Source organism: Mycotypha africana (genome assembly GCF_025528875.1).
Source record: "Mycotypha africana strain NRRL 2978 chromosome Unknown BDF20scaffold_2, whole genome shotgun sequence".
Lineage (NCBI taxonomy): Eukaryota > Fungi > Mucoromycota > Mucoromycetes > Mucorales > Mycotyphaceae > Mycotypha > Mycotypha africana.
The window spans coordinates 1,119,474-1,134,126 of record NW_026515726.1 but is presented as its reverse complement, the minus strand read 5'-3'; the positions used below and the strand labels follow the sequence as shown (position 1 = coordinate 1,134,126).

General features: G+C 37.6%; 8 protein-coding genes across 8 annotated transcripts; 5 read left to right on the top strand and 3 right to left on the bottom strand.

Annotated features, from left to right (window-relative positions):
• Positions 1 to 711: 711 nt before the first annotated feature.
• BDF20DRAFT_851556 (uncharacterized protein) lies at positions 712 to 3,067 on the top strand. Its single transcript, XM_053080028.1, has one exon. It carries the CDS (start codon positions 823 to 825, stop codon positions 2,896 to 2,898), a length of 2,076 nt encoding a protein of 691 aa, XP_052939034.1. The 5' UTR covers positions 712 to 822; the 3' UTR covers positions 2,899 to 3,067.
• Positions 3,068 to 4,785: 1,718 nt separating this feature from the next.
• On the top strand, positions 4,786 to 7,253 carry BDF20DRAFT_851545 (major facilitator superfamily domain-containing protein). Its single transcript, XM_053080027.1, has 7 exons — positions 4,786 to 4,958; positions 5,038 to 5,181; positions 5,371 to 5,756; positions 5,840 to 5,911; positions 5,981 to 6,210; positions 6,307 to 6,826; positions 6,926 to 7,253. Exons 2-7 carry the CDS (start codon positions 5,058 to 5,060, stop codon positions 6,992 to 6,994), a joined length of 1,401 nt encoding a protein of 466 aa, XP_052939033.1. The 5' UTR covers positions 4,786 to 4,958; positions 5,038 to 5,057; the 3' UTR covers positions 6,995 to 7,253.
• Positions 7,254 to 7,674: 421 nt separating this feature from the next.
• BDF20DRAFT_851541 (uncharacterized protein) lies at positions 7,675 to 8,718 on the top strand. The gene has a single exon (XM_053080026.1). The coding sequence runs from the start codon at positions 7,807 to 7,809 to the stop codon at positions 8,311 to 8,313; it is 507 nt and encodes a 168-aa protein (XP_052939032.1). The 5' UTR covers positions 7,675 to 7,806; the 3' UTR covers positions 8,314 to 8,718.
• On the top strand, positions 8,694 to 9,721 carry BDF20DRAFT_851540 (uncharacterized protein). Its single transcript, XM_053080025.1, has one exon. It carries the CDS (start codon positions 8,816 to 8,818, stop codon positions 9,602 to 9,604), a length of 789 nt encoding a protein of 262 aa, XP_052939031.1. The 5' UTR covers positions 8,694 to 8,815; the 3' UTR covers positions 9,605 to 9,721.
• Positions 9,706 to 10,969, bottom strand: BDF20DRAFT_851539 (terpenoid cyclases/protein prenyltransferase alpha-alpha toroid). The gene is made up of 2 exons (XM_053080024.1): positions 10,457 to 10,969; positions 9,706 to 10,371 (listed from the first exon to the last, which is right to left on the bottom strand). Exons 1-2 carry the CDS (start codon positions 10,869 to 10,871, stop codon positions 9,743 to 9,745), a joined length of 1,044 nt encoding a protein of 347 aa, XP_052939030.1. The 5' UTR covers positions 10,872 to 10,969; the 3' UTR covers positions 9,706 to 9,742.
• BDF20DRAFT_832571 (uncharacterized protein) lies at positions 10,961 to 12,449 on the top strand (the record flags this gene model as incomplete). Its single annotated transcript, XM_053078554.1, has 4 exons — positions 10,961 to 11,105; positions 11,204 to 11,310; positions 11,394 to 11,776; positions 11,849 to 12,449. The coding sequence occupies 4 exons, from the start codon at positions 10,961 to 10,963 to the stop codon at positions 12,447 to 12,449; spliced, it is 1,236 nt and encodes a 411-aa protein (XP_052939029.1).
• Positions 12,450 to 12,515: 66 nt separating this feature from the next.
• Positions 12,516 to 13,768, bottom strand: BDF20DRAFT_281514 (uncharacterized protein). The gene is made up of 4 exons (XM_053075078.1): positions 13,734 to 13,768; positions 13,510 to 13,645; positions 12,695 to 13,441; positions 12,516 to 12,603 (listed from the first exon to the last, which is right to left on the bottom strand). The coding sequence occupies exons 3-4, from the start codon at positions 13,372 to 13,374 to the stop codon at positions 12,582 to 12,584; spliced, it is 702 nt and encodes a 233-aa protein (XP_052939028.1). The 5' UTR covers positions 13,375 to 13,441; positions 13,510 to 13,645; positions 13,734 to 13,768; the 3' UTR covers positions 12,516 to 12,581.
• Positions 13,769 to 13,980: 212 nt separating this feature from the next.
• BDF20DRAFT_813849 (uncharacterized protein) lies at positions 13,981 to 14,289 on the bottom strand (the record flags this gene model as incomplete). Its single annotated transcript, XM_053076915.1, has 1 exon — positions 13,981 to 14,289. A coding segment is annotated over one exon (309 nt), but the record flags the coding sequence as incomplete, so codon positions are not given.
• Positions 14,290 to 14,653: the final 364 nt, after the last annotated feature.

Genomic DNA, 14,653 nt, shown 5'->3' with positions numbered 1-14,653 from the left:
TTATCTTGTTTTTCAAGCGATTTTCTTTTAGAAATACTGAACCTCTTCTTTGAGCATTGGACATGATTATTTTGTCAGGAAAGAAAGAGAAGGACTGCGAGTGTGTGACGAATGAAAGGAAGTATTTTTTTTTGAAAAAATTATCTTGATAGAGGGTTAGTTAAACAACAACAATAGTAGTAGCAGTAGTAGGACATGATGGAAGGCAAAATTTACGAGTTCATGATATATTGAGTATATACTGTTATATTGTACTGCACAGATATCACGTCTGTGCTTGTATAAGTTTCCGTAACAGCATCTGCTCGTAATCGAACGCGCGAAGCTCAGAATTGCAACAACTTCCAACGAGCCTTGTTAGGAGGCGTTCTGAAGTAAGTAGTAGTAGCCTTTAATTTTATATCCCTTAAACACGGAACTTTGTAGATGACTGATAAATTCACACCACTGTTCATCATCTTAATCGAATAAACTGATAATCATAAGGTAACTGACGCAATTTTTAACCTTGACATATATTTGAACATATGGCTGTTCTGTTTGAATATTTGATTTTAGATTTCATGAGAGCTTGACAAACATTTGCTCTTTCTATCTGGAATGCTCTGAAAAAATTCAAGGCTCTTCTAAAAAGCTGTTCTCTTTTAAAAGATGTTCTTAAAAATGTATTTAGGGGTCGTGATATTTGATTTCAGAGAGTAAAGCGACAGAAAATTGAATATTTTGATTGGCGGGCACCAAAAATCGGATTAGAAATAGCCAGTTTTTTGCAAATCATTGCTTGCTTGCTTAATCTCTATCTGTGTTGTATGATTAAAAGCAATGTCGATCGAACCAGACATTCCATATACCCCACAAGAAGATTCCTCTGATTCCGATGGAGAATGGAGAGATCCTTCCTTGCAAGAAACACCTATAAATGCAACGTCTATCAACTTTACCAATTTTGCTACTTTGAGTTATAGCCCTATCACGTCAGCTTCGTCTCCATTAAGCCCTCTCAATAATCATTCAGCGAGCAGTTCTTACATCGATTCTACAGCCACACCTGATACAAGTCATCGCAACGCCGATGATCATTGGGTTCTTCCTGCTTATCTTAAATCAGCTGACATATTAGGCCTGAAACAAGCACGCATTACTGAGATTCAGAAAGCATCCGGCTCGTTTATCGAATTTAATCCTGGATTAAATCAAATAGATATATGGGGCGATGCAGAAGCCATTCAAAAAACCAAGGATTATCTTAATATGATTGTTGAGCGTCTTCAAGAGCGCCATGAACGTTTCCAAAGAAAGACAAAGAAATGGGGCAGACCAGAACGAGAATTAACAGAGAAAGAAAGAAGACGAGCTGAAAAGAGACAAGCGAAAATCGAAGAAGAGAAAAAGTATCACGGTATACCTGCGGTTCCTCAGCACTATAATGCTTCTCTTCCATTACCAGACTTTAGATTACCTTTACTTCGCCTGACAGGGGAAAATGAAGCATTCTGGAACCAAATCAGAGCAGACTGTAAAGCTTATATATGGTATGTTGAGAAGGGAAATCTGGTAAGAGTGGCAGCAGATACGGAAGAAGCAGTGAAAACAGCAACCACTCGAGTCCGAAATTGGTATTTGCGCTGTTGCCGTACACCTCAAGGCGCTACTTTAAGATTGTTGCAGCAGCCCAAACAAAACTATGTCATAAAATACAGGAAGTTACCCCCAGGATTGATCACTTATGAATATGCCGATCCAGAGAGAGAGCAAAACATGTTGGAAAAACATCGTATGCTGGAAGCCCTCAGTACTGGTGGTGCGTTACCCTCACTTCATCTTTATGACTTAATCAACTTAAATGATGATGGGAGCGCCGCTTTACCATCAGAACGCGCGCAAACATTAGATGCTCGTAACAAGGAGCAAATTGAGTCTGCGCTCATCAACGGTTTGGAGAGTTTACGTTTGATTGATTGGGCTATTCGTATGAAGATTCGTTTTGGCCAAATTTGTCTCATTGATTATCCTAAAAAGGATGGCAAATTCTTGACTATTGAAGACGTCAGTGAAAAAATGTTCAAAAAGCCAATGTTCAAATCAGCTCTTGCACCATGTATCAGTAAAACAAGGGCAGGGCTTCAAAACCTATTTGAAGCGCTTGGAGATGACCCTAATGCAGTCGAGTTTTCGGATAATCCACAAACGTCCTTTGTCATCACAGCAGATCAATATCCACAAGCAGCACCTCCACGGATGCCTGGTCAACGTGCACCACCTCGCGGCGATATGTGGGAAACTGTCATGAATATTTCATTCACCGAAAAGGGCCAACGCCGTCTTTGGGTGACAATGACGGACTGTACGAATTTGGTCGATGTTAACTGTACGAATTTGGAAGGAAATTATTCATGGGACCTTAGACTACAGTATGCTCGTAGATTACCAACTGATGACATTGAATCCCCTCATGAAAAGTTTGCTGATTTATTGCGAGTGAGCAAAAATAACAGATTAATTATGCTCACCTCCAGCGATTATATACCCAAAATTGTCACACAGCAGACAAAATGGAAGTACGACTGGAAAGGTTATGTAATTGAGATCTGCCAGGACGAGATTTGGGATATGAATAGAATCGAAAGACCAGATCATGAGTTGCCGTTAGATCTCAGTTTGGTTGACCCTCACCGCATTCTCTTCAAGGTTTCTTTATACAAAGAGGCATGGGTTAACCGTTTTGCGGAGAACTTAACATTACGAATTGGAGAGGCCCCTAGCTGGACGTTAAGAGATTTCTTGGCCAGTACAGACGAAAATGCCGGAACAATTATGGAGGTCGCTAAGAAATTCAGTGAAATATTGCACAAAAACGTTCCCTTATACTGGGAAAACAGTGAAAATTCGTTTTTGTAGAAATTACACGGCATCAACTCTCTTTGAGTACATATTGTATTTGTATATAACAACTATTGCGAAATTGTTTCTATTCGCTTTTCCTTCACTTCGCGCTGATCTTTTCATCCTGCTTGAGGCAGATATACTATAATAAATAGTCGATCTATTCATATGCATTAAATCACCCTTTAAAGCAGTACCTTTCTTTACAACGTTTTGCGGTAAATCTTTAGGTTGCAATCGCAATTAAATGTTTCCTAAAGCAATATATAACTCGCCATTAAATAGAGAGCTGGAGAATACGAATGTTTAATAAGGGTTGGCTAGACTGAAGTAGCTTACAATGAGAAAACACGAAGATACTTAAAGTTCTAACTGCTACTGCAAGTTTCAATATAGTGCAAAATAATCTTTTTCAAGACTTGAATGAGCCTATTCTTTATCCATTCATTATAGAAATGCAAAACGGATGTTTTATTTACGAAGCATTGCTACGATCTCAATTAAGTCGAGCACACAAAAAGCAAAAATTGATTGTAATCCTTATAGTCTAAACAGTAAGTTGAGAACAAACTTCGATAATGTCGATTTACTATTAGACGCAATAACCGGTAGAGGTTTTACAGTGAAGAGGTATACATTCATGGCAGCTATGAAGAAGAATAGTAATGCCGACATCAAATTGTGCTGGTGGAATAAGGAATAATCAATTTCATCCCAGCACAGCCGAAAGGGCACGTTCCCAGGTTACAGCTTCTTATTCTTTGATTCGATAGTTTCGAAACATTTTGTAGAGTTTTTAAAACTGACTATTTGATAATGTGTTTAAATTATGCAATCAATCAGCTCATTACGATAAAATAGTACAGTGTCGAGTAAGCGATCGTCAAATTGATACTGTAAGCTTTTTTATAGCGCAGGCACGGTTCCTGAGTTGTGGTTAAATGCTTTTATCTGTTCCTCCTTTGAAAGTCCAACGCGTTTTCAAACTTACTCTAACAAGTAGGTCGAAATTACTACTAGAATTAGTGACCACCTCAGACGTTTAACCATCTTGAAACATGTATAACTCGGATCAAATTGTAGTTTTACCTTTTTTGAGAGATAGTGCCAGGCATATCATACCTAATAGCTCGCCGAGAAACTCATTTTTGGTTGTCTTCGTTCTGTTTCCATTATATAGACATATATATGATCCGTCGGAATACTTCATTTTAGTTTATTGGGTGGATTATCAGTAAATGATTGTATAAATGAAAAAAAAAACCACAAGCATTGAACGAATAATATATTTTCCGTTGATTACATGCGTATGTTCTTAAACTCTGAGTGAATTCCTTTATTAAAGGCACTTGATATTGTGCAAAACGAACCCGTAATTTCGTTTAAATGGATTCACCACTTTCAGAATTGGCCATTTTTCGATAACAGCCAAGCGGTATCTTCCTATAGCAATAAACATGCCATTGCTCTTGTAGCATGTCTGAGTCGATTGAATATCTTCGTTGCGACTGTTATACTTTTTTTTAAGCACAGCAGCGTCAACAGTAATTCTTTGACAAAGTTGCCATGACAACGGGGCGTGAACATAGTTATCAGATTGCTCAACTTTAAATTTTGGAAATCATTTGCTCAGAATAATTACGAATGAAAATATTGGATGTAAGCTCCAATGATGAAACTCAAATATTCTCAATTTGAGTTTCTTATTACTACTGGTTCTTTTCATTCTATCATCTGTTGTTCCTGGTTTCTGATAGACGCACTGCTAGTAAATTGAAGAGCTAAAGCGAAAAAAAAGCACTGAAAAATCGAACGATAAAAACTCGTCTGAGATGAAACAAATGAGCCTATGGTGATAATCAAGGTTTTCCAACCCCGGTTTAAGCATTATTGTATAAATAAGGCAAAAGAATTGATTCAACGTCGCAATCTCCCACCGTGATTTTCATCTTTTTTCATCTTTTTATTTTGTTTTTTGTTTTGTATCCTGTCAAGAAATATACACTCTTCTACTGCTACAGGATAATTCGCAGATTACAGCAGAAATGGATGAGCGTACTCCGCTACTAGAGAATGTAGACGTAAAAAAACTTGACGAAACAGTTATAAACAGCCATTCACATGCTCAATCTTCTTGCCGCGGTCAATCGTCAGGTTGTTGTGCCAATCGACGGATGCACCATGGAGCAATCTTGCCTACAAGTGAGACCGGTACTGCTGAAGATGTCTCCTGCTTTTTAGCAAATCAAAAATGGAAATATAAAGCAGTAGCCCTAGCATGTGCCATTTTACTAGCCAGTAAGTATTACTCATTTAAATTCGATTATTGTCAGAAACTAATCTATTATTTTATTCTTATCTGATCTATTTTCTGTTTGTCTTACTATCAAATCAACCTTTGATGCCTTCATCTTTTCAACTCGATGGCTTACGTACTTTGACTTGATTATCGCACTGCCTTTATTGATCCATATTCAACTTATATAGTCGGTAGCCATTTTGCAGCCCATACATTGGGTGCAATGAAAAGCACAATCAAACGTGAATTTAATATTAGCAATTCGCAATATGGTGTAATACAATCCAGCGTTGCTATTGTCAATACCATCTTACCTGTGCTAGGTGGTATATTTATCGACGCTTTCGGTACCATTCCAGGTGCTTTAATCACTACGTTGCTCATCACGTCGGGCAATGTGTTGGTGGCTCTATCCGCATCGTATTCATCACTTTATATGATGATTCTGGGACGTATACTCTATGGTATTGGTAGTGGCACTGTGGTGATTGTGCAAGAAACCATCTTGAGTCAATGGTTCAGAGGTAGAAGCCTTGCTGGTGTTGTCGCACTGATGCTAACAGTTAGTCGGCTGGTAGATATTTTTTTCTATTTTTTACTTAGAATATGATCAAAAGAAAAATAGTTAATACTAACAAGAACCTCTTGGCTACTTAGGCGTCTTTCTGTGCACAGGCTACTGTTGTACCTATTGCTAATTGGACCGGCTGGTACGGTTATGGTTTATGGGTAAAGATTGCGAACAGCAGGTTTGCAGTTATAAGAACACATCATTAACATTTATTTGTTTGAGCATAGTTCTGCGCTATTTTATGTATATTCTCTATGATTGTCACTTTTGTATATATTGGATTGTTAAAAACTGTGTTTAAAGCAGCTGCTAATTGTCGCAAACCGTTCGAAGTGATGAAACGCAAGAAATCATTTAGCTGGGCAAAGTTAATGTATCTCCCTCATTCATACTGGCTTATTGCTTCTATGGAATTCTTACTGGGCGGTGGATGGGGATGCTTCCTTCATATAAATAGGTAAAAATAATCAGCAGTAACAATGACCTTTTTTCCTGGTCAATCTATGCTTTGAGATATACTAATACATATAATTTTGTAATCAATTTTATGTAGTGAATACGTCAAATTTAGGTTTGATTATAGTGATGCTAATGCAGCAGCAACCGCTAGCGTCGCACAAATCTTGCCGATTGTGTTGATGCCTTTTCTAGGGGTTTGTGTAGATAGATTTGGCAAGCGCACGTGGATGATGATCGGTAGTGGTGTCTGCATGCTACTCAGTATGGTTTTTCTGGAGTACACACGTATTTCTCCTTTGTTTGGTATGCTTCTGTTCAGCGCCAGTCTTTCTCTGGGCCCCGTCGGCCTTGTCTCTTCCGTTCCTGTTATCTTACCTATCTCTTTGGTTGGAACTGGTATGGGTCTTATAAAATCGGGCACTAACATTGGTGCAGCCCTATTTGATATTTCTACGGGATATTTGCAGGATCATGATTCAAACAAAGGTTATGATAGTGTTATTGTTTTCTTCATAACAATTTCAACTCTCGCGGTCATTGCCGGTCTTGTCCTTTGCCTGATGGATCATCATGTATATGGATCTGTTTTGGATCGTTCCGGTAGAGAAATGTATCTACGAGACAAACAACAAGATGAAAACAAATTAGGCAACTTGAGCCATCAAAACGCATCGACTCTGAATAGGGTGGTGAAACCCATCAAGGCTAATTACTTGTATGGCTCGATTTATCTCGTTCTTTGTGTTTTAAGCTGGATCTCTTTCTTCAGATTCATTATGTAAAATACCGAAAGTCACTTGTATTATTTTTGTAGATATACATATCCACTTTCTTTCATACCATATATTCTTCTAGAACGAATAAGCATGAATTTACTTTAATTCATACTGTTAATGCATCTGGAAGGAAGATACCTTTTTAATTCATTGTACATATATAAGTTGCTTTATCTATTAATAAAAGACGATAAAAACTTGGTTTTTCTTTTCTACTACAAATTAGTAATGTTACCAGATTGATATAATACAATTGCAATACGAGTACATAAAGTATTCACCATACAAAATAAGAATTGAGCTGTCAGAATTTCCCTAAATAGCAAATCTATATTTTGATGAAACACGGTTTGTTTCTCGGTTAATAAAGACAGGAGTAAGAGAGAGACTAGTCTTTAAATGGATGGACCTCTACAGATTGCCCAATTAGAGTGAATTTTACGATATCTGCTAGAAAATAGAAAGAAAAGAAAACTATATTATCGTTTTGGCTATTTGATGGGTTTTTTTTGAGTACTCAGTTACTGCACCGAAAATAATCTTTATTGCGTCTACAATATTAAAGATATCAAGAAATTCTTTGCTGCTCGTTGAATTGATTTTATGAGAGATTAAGTTCATTCTAAGGTAGTTTGCATTGGTGGTATGAAGCACTGCGGAGTTGCCCACAATGCAAGAATGTTTCTCAAGTTTTTTTTTTTTTTTTTTCGTATTCTTTTTATTCGATTTATCTGTTGAGACCTATTGTCTTCCTTCCCCTTCTTAAGCACTTCTGTTTTTCTTGCTTCAAACTTCTTTGACACTATTCCGCTGCTGGTATGGATTGCCCAATTCCTTTAAGACCTATACAGCTTAGCACCGACTACTATACCAGCGAACGAAGCAATGGTATTGGCAACTGTGGTAGCCTCTACAGTCCTTTTGATAAAGACGTTAAAATGGACGCTAACGCCAAAAGGGATAGATTAACAACAATACAGCCTATTGCCACCACAACTACTTCCATCAATACCAGTTTTGTCAATGAAACCGCTCTTCCTGCAGAGATACTCTTAGAAATTTTTAAGTATGTCTCTGATTGTCAATCCACCTTGTACAATATGTCACTTGTCTGCAAGCAATGGTTTTATTGCGCTACACCCATATTATATAGTCACCCAAAGATGACAGATACATTGAGTTGGGCAAACTTCATATTGGCACTAACAAGGAAAAAGAAATCCTTCATATACGGTGATTTTGTGAAATCTATTGATATTTCCAAAGAATGTTCCATGGGTAAATCAACAAAACGTTCAAGAACAATACGCCATAGCTGTTTATAGGGAGGTTAATAAATCTCATCATCTTAACAATTGATTTTACTTTATAGACTACATGAAGGTTCAAAATTTCTGCAAAAGGCTAACTTCATTATCTCATGCAAGAACATCAACGCCTGGATTGTACGACATAATTGATGCCAACTCGAACACAGACGCGAACACGCAAACCGACTACGTTAGTATAGCATCGTACGAATTTTCTGAACAGCAGAACATGACAGGACATCCTATATCCTCATTACCGCCTGTTGAAAGCAATATAACAGTAACACCAGCTTTATCGTCAGCAACTTCAACTTATGAAGAAGATCCGCCCACTTTTGTTATTCTAACCACATCATCTTTACTGCAATTGTCAAGGAATTGTAAAAACCTTACTTGTTTGAACCTCTCTTTTACGAGTTTGCTGCAAGATAGGTATATCGTTGAAACAGGAGAGTTTTATTATTCTTCCTCCCGCAGAAGTATTACGGATAGCATTTTGAGAACTGGTGGATCGAAAATGAGATCTCATATATTCAATGATTCTCGAGAAAGCTTACTGCCTCGTCGCAATGCAACTGAACTCACATGTATCAAGATACATGTTGAAGAGGCTATTCAGTCTTTTGGCGAAAATTGCCCACATTTAGAAGAAGTGATAGTACGGCACTGTGAGTGGGTAACTGCACGTATCATTTGGCTGTTTGCAAAACATTGTTCCAATTTGGTTAAATTAGATGCCAGAGGAGCGGCAAGATGTGCGGTGAAAAGGTTAACGTCTCGCGTCTTGGAAGCCTCACCTCCTGTCATGGATTCAATAGGAACCATCGATGCTACGGAGCCTGAAGTAGCTTTACGTCACCCATTTAACAACTTTATTCTAGTCGAGGCGGTGGAAATACTTGAAGAACAACAGGGTATAGATTGGCCTGATTTGAGATACGAATCTAGACCTGGAAACGATTCCTTCAACAGCAATACATTTGGTTATATTGTTGTTCATAACAAAAACGCGCTAGATATTATTAGAAGTCGCCATATATCGCCCGAAAGCATACAAACTTTGACTCCTGCCACTGTTTTTCGTGCCAACAAAGAAACCGGTGGATTTGATGTGTTACAAATGAGTTTTAAATACTCTGATTTGCTAAAATACCGCATAGCGCCGGTTTCGCAAGTTCCCAAGGTTTATCGTAACCAGTTCCATAACCATACGTCTTTAAAGCATATCATTTTTGAAATTCTCAAAACCGCAAAGCAAGCATGCGTAACCGATTTGTCTTGGTTCAAAGATGAATCCGAGGATTAGCAAAATTTTCATTTATCTCACATAGTGCGATCAAAACATATCCTATTCCCTTCACAATTGCTTTGAAGCTCTCTACAGATGCCTAGAAGCAACTATACCTCTTTTTTTTTTTTTTTTCTCATTCATATTTCTATAAATTTATACATATTTACTTGGCAAACCTATTCTATCAATAACATAACTTGGCAAGCAATAAACTGGATCTACTTTTTTTAACCCTTTGTAACCCAACAATGATAAACCCGCAATTCCGAAATTAGTATGAAAGACATCCACCATATCGCCTCGTCGATCCGATATGCCTCCATTTTCGGGATCTTGCGCTGACAGGATAAACATTATCAATTTGTCCCGGTCAATCCAATGTGTTCTTCTCAATATCGCCAAGGCAGAAAGCACCCACCAACTGTAACACACATCTTCCAACTTTTCAGGCCGGCCGTTCAATCCGCCATTTTTAAGTTGTCGTTCACACAACCACCAGCATAAGAGATCTTTATCCACGTGGTGAAGAGCGTTGGCGATGGCTAATGCAGCTACACAACAAAAGATTTGACCTGCATGAGACTCTGCGCCAGGTCGTGCTCCAAATCCTCCATCATAGTTTTTGCATAATAAAATCCATTCTACTGTTTTTTCTATGTTAATGGCATCAAGACGGTGAAGGAGAGAGAGGATATTGAGGGCAATATATGAGAATCGAGTATCTACTTCTCCCCATTCGTCACCTTTGAAAGAACCATCTTCATTTTGTAACCCTTTAACATCTATTAGGTCGGTATACTGTTTTGGTGAGTTCTTCGCCATCAAAACGGTGAATTCATGTTCATTTTTTCTTTATATAAACTTTACAGTCGACAACCTTCTCAACGTTGATGGCATCTAGAGCGTCCAACATAACTAAGATTTGTACAGCTGATACTGTATATATGAGATGAGGATCGTGATGAGTATCGCCTCCAAAACCGCCATTGGCGTGTTGAAGACTGGATACGTAATCTATCACTTTTTGCCGAGGTAGAGCATCGATGTGACCCATCAAGTCCAGCGCGTTGAGTCCCCAATAAATGCCATTCAGACGTAGATGTTCAGTTAACCAATATTCAAGCTCATCTTTTCTAGTATCTAATGACTGTATGTATTTGACATGAAGATCTACTAATAGCTCAGTAGGAACTGTATCATTGGCAGAATCGTTCATTTGCTGGTAACAAATAACCCTTTGACAGATGACAGAAAAAAAGAAGTGTTGAAATAGTTCTTGCATTAAATCTTTATTAAACTTCTTTTTTCCTTTTCGGAAATACCACACTATTCTTCTTCTTCTTCTTTTTTCATACAGATCATCGTTTTGTCATGAGTTCAATCAGTGTACCATCAGTAGATGCAGCAGATGACAGAGAACGTAGAATTATCAATGCCTTAGAGACCTATTTCAGTGATGCTTCTTTATTGTGGGATAAAGTTATGCAGCAAAAAATAATGTCAAATCCTCAAGGAAGTATGTGTGTTTCAACTGTCAGCAAAAACACATTTGTCTATCCTTATCTGTCGGGCAAATATTTTTCAATATTGATCATGTATGGATTGAATATGTAGTGGTATCCCTCACTGAGCTTGTCAAGTTACCCAAGTTGCGCTCATTTCAAGTAACAGACGAAGAGTTATTGAGCTATATAGAAAAGCACAGCTTGACGCGGTTACAAGTAAAGTACGCATGCAATGTATCAGCACCTGTGCAATCAATTAAACCTCCTCACTCAACTGTCTCCTCTGTCTTATCCTATAGCTCAATGAAGATAAAACAAAAATAGGTCGAATCAGACCTTATGTGCCCAACAAAAAAGAAGTACTTGATGAATGGTCCATCTACGTTGAAGGGCTCACAAAACCTTATCATGAAGAATTCAAGATTAAAGAATTATTTCATACCTTGACGGGTGGACATGTCTCTTTCTATTCTGTTCCACCGAACCAACAAGGCTCAACGGCATTTTATGGTTATTGCTTTCTTGAATTTGACGATAAAATGTATGTAGAGAAAGCCATACATTTGTTTAGCGAACAAAAGGGTAACGACGGTAAGGCTCACCGCAAAAATGAAGATGAGGTCATGTTGGATGAAAATCAAGCAAAGCTTCTTAGAAAACTGGATCTTCGAGTGATATCCAAGTAAAGTAATAAGATACGTGCAGCGTTGATGATATGCCTAGCAATTGAATGTAATCCTTTTACTTGTTATAGATTAGAATGGAATAGATTGCGAGATGAATATGTGGAGTTATTGGCAGAGAAGAAAGCAGGTTTTAAGAAACTTTGGGATGATTACAATAATGAGCAACAACAAGAAGACAATGGAGAGAGTCAACATGATGGTGATAAGCGAGAAGCCAGAGTATCACAAAAACGGGGCCCTCATGGTATTGTAGACGATGATGTGCCTGCCACCAAAAAGTATAAAAATGGCTCTCAAACTGATAAAACCACCTCGTCGAAAGCAGTCAAGACTGATGAGTATCCAAAAGGTGTTATCGTGTTTGTCGACAATTTACACCTTCAATGTCCAAAAACTATTGCTTTGAAACTACTAGAATCGCGTGCTGATGTAAAGATTCCTTTCATGGGAGTGAAAAAAAAGGGACTCGCTAGCGTTCATATTCGATTGAATACCGCTGACGATGCTCAAAGGATTTGTGCTTACTTTAATGAGCAGCATGCTATTATCCAGGAAAATGAAAAAGATACCACAGGCACAGAAATGGACGAACGGACTGGAAGTTGCATCAAAATGCGCCTTCTGCAAGGAACCGAAGAAAGGATTTATTGGGAAAATGACACGAAATGATAAGTTATATGGGTTTAACAAACAATTCAAAATTTTTATTCTACACATGTATACGAAAAAGAAAAAAAGAAACAAGAAAATTTTGCTGTTGCCAACGGATATAATGGGCTTGTATATACACTTTTTCTTAATTTAATAAATAACTGGTATTAATCTATCATTGCAACAACAAACGATATTGAGTTAGTGGACTTGGGCTTTCAACTTGGGCTTCATTTTTTTTCCCATCATGCTGAGCATGTTACCTTCTCGTTTCATTTATATACTGCTGATAATCTACGCCAAATCGATCCAACATCATTTGCTCCTCAGCTCTTATTCTTAAGACATAAACCCAGGTCATTAATACAGTAATCATACCAAAACTGATCCAATTCTGTGTGACAAACGCAAACCCAATCCATGCCAGCATAAACGCTAGATACCCCGGATGCCTAATGTACTGATAGGGACCATCTGTACAAATAAAATGGTCATCTGTCGTCGCTAGTGCACGTAAATAGAATGGATTGACGAACGTCGCCCAATACAATAAAATTAGACTAAGAACCATCACACTGAGACCCAACCAACCGAAAAAGGTTGGCATAGTGATAGCCATAGCAAAGTTGGGGGCTAGAGAAGTGGAAAAAAGTAAGAGCCATAGAGGTGCAACAAATATAGAAAGGAAGTAGCTGAGGATCAGTAATCTGGTGGTGCCTCTGTCATCGGCGGACGTTTGTAATGTTGTGGTAAGTCGCGATGATTCGAACCGATATTCGATGTAAAATAAGCCAATCAAGCACAAATAACCGAGCAATAATAAGATCATATATTTGTAATTATTAGTGAAATTGAAGAGGGTTCGTAAAAAAGAAAGAAGGGAATTTGGAATAGTAAGTGTAAAAGATAACGAATATGTACAGAGAAAAGAGAGAATCTTCATATGTCTGGTTGGGTTGAGGATAGAGAGGGATCTACAACGGATAAACTAATTGTCCGGATTGTATCCACTATTCAGGAAAAGGGGGTGGTGAGGTATATGGTTACAAGGAGATTAAGGTATAATGCAAATATTCACATTGGCCTAGTCTAAAATCATGCTCTCCACTGTATCAGACATACTGCATTCGTCCTCTTCATCCTCTTCTAGTTCTTCTGTCATTGGTAGCATAATATCGTTCAGATTTGCTTCACGGATGACATGATAAGAAAGGCTAAAGGATATGAAACAGAAAAAGAGAAAAAAGTCTTCTTTTTTAGTAAGAGAAATCAACCTTGAATAAATCCTAGTGCTAAACCTACTTGAGTGATTGTAATATTCCTTGGCTGGGTTGGTCATAATTGAAGGAAGCGTCCGACTATATGGATGCGTTAAGTAAAGGTGAGTTGGTATGAGTTTTTTATTTGTTAAAGTAGAGCATCGCTTTCATTTTTTATACCTTTCGAACTGACGTTTGTTGCTCAGTTTGTAGTAACATAGACTCTTTTAGGCTAAGCATTTTGACCTTTGGCTGCCATATTTTTGCTATGTTAGTAACTATTTTTCGTTTTACAGTAGCGAAGTAATAGGAGCACTTACCAAAGGATGATGATGTTGCTTATGCTTCACAGGTCTAATGTTATAAATAGCCTGTTGTTGATTAGCCAAGTCAACTGATCTCTTTCTTGCACCCTGACGTGGCGTGAGTACAGTTAGCTCTTCCAACTTTTTCGTTAGAGGGCATTCTAAATGACTATGTGTATTTTCAACACAAATATCATCATCATAAATATTCGGTTTTAATAATAATTTTTCAATTATTTCATTAGTTTCTTTTAACTTAGCACCTTTATCAGGTAAGGTGCCAATAATAAAGCTATATATGTAATACAGTTTGTACGTCAGCTAAGCTATCTAAAACAGTCTCTTTTTAGTTTTCCATTGACCTATTATTCAGCAACTGTAGATTCCTATCTCTGATTTGACGCAGTTCTTGCTTTGAATATTGATTTAAATTGGTTCTCAAAGTCATCATGGATTCTGTACCAGTATAGCCAGGCTGTTGCTTGTACATATCAAAACGAAGTTCCGTTTCAGTTTTTTTTTTTTTTTTTTTGTCTTCTGAAAGATAAGAGGTCGTTCTTTGATTTATTTAATTTTTTTTTTTTTTAGAAAAGGAGAGAATGGAATCCTTCGAAAAATGATTTATGCAAACAGGCCCAGAACGGAATTTGAAATTAAA

Coding starts and splice junctions, on each gene's coding strand:
- BDF20DRAFT_281514 (XM_053075078.1), bottom strand. CDS start 13,374: ATGAAGATTCTCTCTTTTCTCTGTACATATTCGTTATCTTTTACACTT. Junction 12,604..12,694: donor TATATAAATGAAACGAGAAG/GTAACATGCTCA, acceptor TTGCAATGATAG/ATTAATACCAGTTATTTATT.
- BDF20DRAFT_851539 (XM_053080024.1), bottom strand. CDS start 10,871: ATGCAAGAACTATTTCAACACTTCTTTTTTTCTGTCATCTGTCAAAGG. Junction 10,372..10,456: donor CGTTGAGAAGGTTGTCGACT/GTAAAGTTTATA, acceptor CCGACCTAATAG/ATGTTAAAGGGTTACAAAAT.
- BDF20DRAFT_851540 (XM_053080025.1), top strand. CDS start 8,816: ATGAGATCTCATATATTCAATGATTCTCGAGAAAGCTTACTGCCTCGT.
- BDF20DRAFT_851545 (XM_053080027.1), top strand. CDS start 5,058: ATGCACCATGGAGCAATCTTGCCTACAAGTGAGACCGGTACTGCTGAA. Junction 5,182..5,370: donor ATGTGCCATTTTACTAGCCA/GTAAGTATTACT, acceptor CAACTTATATAG/TCGGTAGCCATTTTGCAGCC. Junction 6,211..6,306: donor TGCTTCCTTCATATAAATAG/GTAAAAATAATC, acceptor AATTTTATGTAG/TGAATACGTCAAATTTAGGT.
- BDF20DRAFT_851541 (XM_053080026.1), top strand. CDS start 7,807: ATGGATTGCCCAATTCCTTTAAGACCTATACAGCTTAGCACCGACTAC.
- BDF20DRAFT_851556 (XM_053080028.1), top strand. CDS start 823: ATGTCGATCGAACCAGACATTCCATATACCCCACAAGAAGATTCCTCT.